Raw genomic sequence first — 7568 nt, 5'->3', positions numbered from 1 at the left:
CCTGGCCAATAAATGTTTGTTAAATCACTAAATATACATATACACACATACATATGTGTGTACATATATCGACAAGTTACTTATGGAATGGGTTTATTAGGTAGAGTGAAACAACATAAAGAAGAAATAGGATAAAAAGGCTCAATTGTATGGTGACGGATGGAAACTGGACTGTTGGTGGTGAGCATAATGTAGTACATACAGATGTCGATTTATAATGTTGCACACCTGAAACTATTATAATGTGATAAACCAATGTTACCTCAATAAAAAATAAATTTTAAGAGAATTTTTGAAAAATTACGACTTGCTGAAGACTCAGGTGATGATTAGCATTGTTTAGCAATAAAGTACTTTTTAATGAATGTGCGTACACTGTTTTGTAGACATGCTATTGCACACTAAATAGACTACAGTAGAGTAAACATAACTTTTATGTGCACTAAGAAACAAAAAACATCTGGTGGTCTGGAAGGGAACCCTCAATATCTCCGAGGAATGCCTATAAAATCTGAAACAAGTGTTTCACCGAATCACTTACATTTGCGGCCCTGGACTCTAGCACATTATAACACACCCCTCCTCCATCCATACAACCTACCCAAACAAACCCAAGGTCTCCGACAGCTTCTAAAGCATTCTTAAACTTATTCAAATTGCTTTCCAGGGCAAAGAATGTAGGAAGTCTGCCTTCTAGCTACCAGCCCCCCATCCCTTTGGTCTTTCACTTTGGAGGCTCTTATACTAGATACAATGAGACTTGTGTTAGGGGGATGGGGTGAATTTGTCCCGGGGTTTCCTGCAAAGACCCCTGTCAGCAAAGAACAAAGCAGCTGGTACCTGCAGTTTAGAGAGCTGCAGGAAAACGAAGCATGGTGGCCTTGACTTCTCTCGTTCACCAAACAGTGACAATTGAGAGCCAGGAAGTCAAGTTTTCCCCTTTATTTATTTTCTCCCCCCAGTTTTATTGAAATGTAAATTGACATATAATATTGTATTAGTTTAAGGTTTACAACATAATAATTTATGTATATGTTGTGAAATTATTACCATAAATTCATCCATCACCTCACATTCTTGTTTTTAAAAGATATCATGTTCTATTTCTAATGAGACAGACTATTGCCTGAAGCACAATGTATTTCCACCCACCCTCACTTTGACTTCCCTCTTCCAAACGCTTCCTCTCCAGAATGATGGTCTGCAAAGACAAAGCTTACATAGAATTTCATCCCCGTTTTGACCCAGAAATAGTCCTCCGCTCACAAGTTGTCATCTTTGCATTGTGAACAAAAATCAGCTTGCAAGGGCACAAGGCCAGCAGTTCTAGAGACTCAAGTAGCTGAGTGCATGAGAGGATTAGTCAAGTTGTATCAAGTTGTATCTTAGAAAAATATATAATTGGGATCTGCTAAGGGTTTACTTATAGGGGTGGGAGACTGAAAAAAAAGGAAGAAATCTTAAGTTTGTTGAATGTTGAATTTGGGAATGGGAAGGAAAATTGAAAGCTGTAGATTATTATCTTTTCATAAATGTTAGTGCTGGAACCCAAATCTAAAAACGGTTCCTCTGGAAGATGTACCAAAAAGGAATAGTGTGGGGATGGAGTAAGGTTGAAGGTCTTGACCAGATTACCAGGCCAGAGAAGGAAAAGCTGCTTAAAGAAAGAGCCAGAGGGGGGGAAAGCCAGAAAAAAAAAAAATGACTGCTTGGGAAGAAGGGATGGACAGGAGGAGAAACATTGACTCTAAAAGGAACCTATCACAAACGCTTGCTTTGGCAAGTCCATTATAAGAATATGATTTGCTTGAAAGATGTTCTTTACTTTTCTTCTTTCAATTGGGTTGGTCAATAAATTTCAGTATTTTACACCTAGTAATGTCCCAGGCAAAATTCAAAGGTAGTGTTTAATTCTATCATGTCGTTCACTGGATTAAAATAAAAATCACAGCAAAATTCAATTTCAAATTTGGAGAGTATGGACATAGGCTCCTGACAGCATTTCTATTAACAGCCAACCTTTGTGGGTCACTGACATGTCAGCTATTGCATTTAGCACTTTATTTTCTTTAATTCTTACAACACAGAGAAGGTTCTTTTGTCTCTTCTTATGGATGAGAAAACAGAGACTTCTTAAAGTGGCTAAAAATCTTCCATAGTAATGGTATATGCATAATTACTAACAAGGAACCAAAGTGCCTTAGATCAACTCCTTTCCTCTGGCTTTTGTTGAAAACTAGCTTGTCTTTCTGAAAGCTAAAAAACAAGGAGGAACTCCAGCAGAAGTTGAAAACAAGTACTATTTTTAACATCAATTGATGCCTTAGCAACACACAGTGTGTGTTATTGTGACTTCAGGGTGAATCAAAGACGAAAATGCAGCAAGTTTAAGTATCTGCATAATTAGCTTGATTTCAAGACCCTAAGGGGGTCTCAAAATCAAGAAATTAATTGTGCCAGTGGGAGTTTCACTCACCTGAGGTAGCCTCAAAGGTACCTACATCTCTGATTTTAAAAGGTGGAAACATTCTGAATTTATAAGTATTTCATTGCTCGGTTTATTTTATCTCCAGGTTCCGAGGCCCCAGTTTTCTCATTCTCCACCTAGTCTGGGTTATTCCACAGCTACATTTTGCATTACAATGGCCTTGGTGAGACTGGCAGACGGGATTAACTGAGAATTCGCAAGGGTGTGTGTGGGTGTGGGGCTGCCAGGAGGGGCGGGTCTAAATTTGGTTGAGCCTTCCTTATAAATCTAGAGTCTACAAAATTCTCACTTTTTGCTAGATAGGGCTGGTTGGGTCCTGTTACTGCAAAGGTGACTCACTTCATTTCATCCTTTTGATACTTCCACATCTGGAGACCTTCGTTATTTCTTTAAGCTTTTCCACCTAGATACGTAAGCCTGGGCATTTCTTACAACCTAGCTTGTTGGTTTTTTTTCTCTTTCCTTCAACTCCACAACATGAGTGTGGATCTGGCTTGTCCCCAAAGCCCGCCTTGCCCCGAAGCATCCAATTCTAGGGAATCTTCACCAGAGCCTGAGATTTATGGGCCTGAAGAAAATTATGCATCCTTGCAAATGTCATCTGCTGAGACACTCCACACGGAGAATGGTAAGAAAAAATGGAATTTTTGAAAGCCTGAGTTCCTTAAGAAAAAGAGAAAGAAGGGAAGGGGGGTACAGGTCATCCTTTTCCCTCTTGACCAATTATAGCCCATTAGTAGAAGTTCTTGTCATCTGTTAATCCTTGCGATACCTCTCTTTCAATTGTAATTTAGTGGCGTGTGTCCTTTAACCTATGTCCAAAGTGTCAGTTGTAGTCTGAGACTAGGGACACGGGACTCAGCAAGGCAAATGCATACCATATACAGAGGGTGCCAAAAAATTATATACACATTTTAAAAAAGGAAAAAACTATTAACATTGTAATACTCAATGTATACCGATAGCAAAAGATGAATACAAGTCACGTTTGACTTCTGCAATTACAAGAGGTGCTCAGAGTGGTTACCATCAGCGTCCAGACACTTGTGATTACAGTGAACTATTGCTTGAGCAACGTTGACCAAAGTGTCCACTTGCATACGTTTTTTGGCACCCCCAGTATTTGAGACGTTAACGTGTGATGGCACTGTGGAAACACAAATGTGTTCTGATAAATAGGCTGATGTATAAATCTTGACATCGTGCTGGGCACACAGTAACAATAAGCATTGCTAAGCCAGAAGTCATAACATCACAACTCGGGGTGAGGGGCGAGGTGTCGGGCGGTGAGCATCACCTTTCTTCCAGGAGTGCCAGAAACGGCATGGCTAATTACATGAATCTTACTTTGTTGAAACGTTTAAATCTCTACTACAGTAGCAGTTGGCTTTTCTCCCATCCTTTGGATGTGTGGGTGTTATTGGGCAGCTCTGTGAGCACATGCTAAGTTCCAATGTCCTAAATCAACCCTTTGGTTTCTAAATGATAACTGGGGGTGTGGGGGATGCTGAGGATACGTAAAGCTGGTACTTTTTTGGAAATCAATTTGGCAATAGTTAAAAATAAAAAGGTAAATCACTTTTTCCCCTAGAATGCCATTTTTAACCTAGTAAAAAATAGCTTTAAAACTACATTATTACAATGAAACCAAGTTGTGGAGCAGGAATAAGTAAACAAAATAACTGCTATGTTTGAGTGTTAGATTTTAATGTTATACTTTTTTCCTAAACTTCATGTTAATGTCCTTTGGTAATTTCAAACATTGAAAATACAGCACTGGATTGTGAGAAATAGCTTGGGAATGAGCAAGTGAGCATGTCCTCGTTAGCAAGCCAAGTGCAAGTTCGTATAGATAATTTTCAGGACACACCCCACTTAAAATGTCATTAGTTGAGGACTTTCCTTCTTAGATCTACTTGCAAGAAGCACAAGACTGAATTTTTGCCTTCTAAAGCCTGTGCATTCATACCACGACTAGGGGAGACTTGGAGTTGCGCACTGGGGATTCCTCAGTGTAAATAAGAATTGAAGTGCCCACTAAAGCTAGGTAGTACAGGAAATTAATTTTCTGTTACCAAGTCAATATACGCCAGGTCCTGTGCTAGACAATTTTTATCTGTGATCTCGTTTTAATCAATTAAGAAACTCAGGGAGGAATAATTTTGGAGAAGGTCACAGAGCTAATAAAGGGAAAGTCTGGGTTGAAACGGAAGCCTATCAAAATTCACATTACCTGTTAGCTTTGGTATTTAGAACTGGGCAGTAAACTGTTGCTGTTATAGAATTCCCAGAATCTGATCATTAGTTTTAAAAATTAGGTAATGATTAAGATTACAAAAGGAAGTTACGGAGAAAAACAGTAGGTAGGAGTCAAGTAATCTGTTTTGACTTTTATGAACAGCTGGAGAGTAGTCAAAGAGGTTTGAGTCCCAATCTGTCCCTAGCAAATTCGCCATGTCCGTTATATATGTAAAAGGGAGACACTGATACACTTACTGGATTGTACAAAGATTGGCAAAGTATTCAGAATGATTTAAGAATTGTTACTACCTTGCTCTGATGTTGTGAGGATTTGAAAAATGCTTTGAAAACAATAAATTTGCAAGTTTATTATTTGAAAAGTTTTAGAGAAAAGTATCATTTTATTCCCAGCAGTCTCTCCTCTTCCTTCCTCCATGGATCTGCTTATTCAGAACAGCCCTGATTCTTCCACCAGTCCCAGCATAATACTACCTACTTCTGTAGAAAACACAGTGAAGAAGGAAGACAAGGTCCAGGTCAAGAAACAGAAGATCAGAACCGTGTTCTCACAGACCCAGCTCTGTGTACTCAATGAGAGATTTCAGAGACAGAAATATCTCAGCCTCCAGCAGATGCAAGAACTTTCCAACATTCTGAACCTTAGCTACAAACAAGTAGGGTTGTTTTGTTGGCTTTGGAATAAGAAATAAAAATAATTTGCAGATAAGCACTGCTAACATCTTTTTATAGACTATCCTACAAATAATTTATTTGTAACATGAAAACTGAATGTTTTTGTAACATGTTTCATAACCATCTTTCTTTTCTTAAATAGTCTATTGTGTGAATGTCATAATTTATTCAACATTTTCTCCTATTGCACAAACCAAAATTCAAAATATTTTCAGTTTCATCTTAATCAAAGGAGGAGTCTATATACTCCTGTCTTCAGGTTAGGACAGTCCCTAACTAATACGGACCTCATTAAAATAAAAATTGCATCTTTTGTTTTTATGTGTGCAGTCGGTTGCTAATGAGGTGAATTATTTTTCATACATTTGTTGGCATTTTGTTCAGTAAAATATTTTATGGTTTTCTATTACTGGTGCTGTACTTAGAAAGTCTAAAGAGTTGTCCTAGTGGTGTATTTCATAATTCTTGAAGTAAAATACCACCAGTATCATGAAATATGTAATGTGCTTACTTAGGGGAGGCTTTTTTTTGCAAACAGATTACCTTTAACTAACGGCATCATGAGTAAACCAAAGGGAAGATGGCTAGACATTTAAATGTGCACTTCCTTGTCAGTAGATTTGCAGTGTGTTGTCTCTAACTGGTTAGTTTTATTAAAAAGCAGACAACTGATTTGAGGGGCTTGGATATTCATTCATAGTGTATTGGTTTGAGTTTTTAAAAAAAACTCTAGAAATTAAAATTTTGCTCCTGAGCTTTAGATAGTTGTAGTTAGGGGAAAAATATTAATAATATTTGTTCCCTAGCATATCTGTATTTCTCGTATTTTATGTTTTCCTCTCACCTTTTTCCTGCAGATTAAGACCTGGTTCCAGAACCAGAGAATGAAATGTAAGAGGTGGCAGAAATACAATTGGCCAAAGAACAGCAACTATATGACTCGGGTAACAGGAAACTTATTTTTCTTTATCCTTTCGATGACTTTTTAGTTTTGTCCATTGCTGAAGCATACAATCCCAGCCACAGACAATTCTGATTTCCTTGTACCCTTTCAGTTAGTTAACCCACCATTCTCTTTCAGAAGGGCTCAGCAACTGCAGAGTACCCGGGCCTCTCTTCCTGTTACCAGGGATGCCTGGTGAACGCTTCTGGAAACTTTTCAATGTGGAGCAACCAGGCCTACAATAACCCAACTTGGAACAACCATTCCTGGAACAGCCAATCTTGGAGCTACCATTCCTGGAACAGTCAGACTTGGTGCCCTCAATCCTGGAATAACCAGGCCTGGAACAATCAGGCCTGGAATAATCAGTTCTACGGTTATGGGGAGGAAGCTCTGCCACCCCAGATCCAGTTCCAGCAAAATCGACCTGTCAGTGATTTGGAGGCCCCCTTGGAAACTGCTGAAGAAAGCTATGATGTGATACAGCAAACCCCTAAGTATTGTGGTACACAGCAAATCATGGATTTATTCCCAAATTACTCCATGAATGTACAGCCTGACGATGTGTGACGATGAGTATATTATGCAATCAATTTGGGCAGTGCCTGTATCACTTCCAGGATTTTTCTATATATCTCTGCCTTGATATCCTGCTTCTTTCTCATTATACCTATTGTGTCGATTTGGAGGGGTGGGAGTGTGGGGTATGACGAGTCTAATCAAAGAGGTGCCTGTAGCCTTACTGCTATAGACAAAATGATGATAAAACATGTCTCTGGCTATAGATAACTAGATATAATAATATTTTGGATAACTTTAGGACCTAGATTCTTGTCTCAAGCATAGAAAGTAAAAGTATAAAGATGCGTGATGAAGGGTTATTCACATATTCTGGGGTTGGGAGGCTTGCTTAAAAACCTCAACTCAGGTGAGAGGTTAATGAGGTATAATGTGCTTCATTGATTTCCTCTGCCCCTTTTGCTGTTTTACTACAACCCCTAATTTGTTAATTACTTAAGTATTTGTAAAAGATGTTTTTGTACTTTGCTGTATCACGATAATAGTACCAGTTTGGCTGGTTGGTTTATAAGTTTAAGTACAAATAAATACAACGTCTATTTTACCTTTAGTTGTCTCTACTCTGATTTCACCCAGTGGCTCAATGAGTGAAAATTTGCTAAACCTGCATTTTTGATGTGGGGG

At 38.5% G+C, this 7568-nt stretch overlaps 1 protein-coding gene across 2 annotated transcripts; it reads left to right on the top strand.

Annotated features, from left to right (window-relative positions):
* Nucleotides 1-2965: 2965 nt before the first annotated feature.
* On the top strand, nt 2966-6935 carry NANOG (Nanog homeobox; the record flags this gene model as incomplete). Of its 2 annotated transcripts, none has more annotated exons than XM_081059262.1 (4): nt 2966-3116; nt 5144-5403; nt 6280-6366; nt 6552-6935. In XM_081059262.1, 4 exons carry the CDS (start codon nt 2966-2968, stop codon nt 6933-6935), a joined length of 882 nt encoding a protein of 293 aa, XP_080915388.1. The 2 variants fall into 2 exon arrangements, with proteins under 2 accessions (XP_080915388.1, XP_080915387.1); XM_081059261.1 differs by having other exon boundaries at nt 6504-6935.
* Between the last annotated feature and the right edge of the window lie 633 nt (nt 6936-7568).

The sequence above is a fragment of the Rhinolophus hipposideros genome, assembly GCF_964194185.1.
Source record: "Rhinolophus hipposideros genome assembly, chromosome: 9".
Classification (NCBI taxonomy): domain Eukaryota; kingdom Metazoa; phylum Chordata; class Mammalia; order Chiroptera; family Rhinolophidae; genus Rhinolophus; species Rhinolophus hipposideros.
The sequence above is the reverse complement of the archived record's forward strand: the minus strand, read 5'-3'. Positions and strand labels throughout refer to the sequence as shown.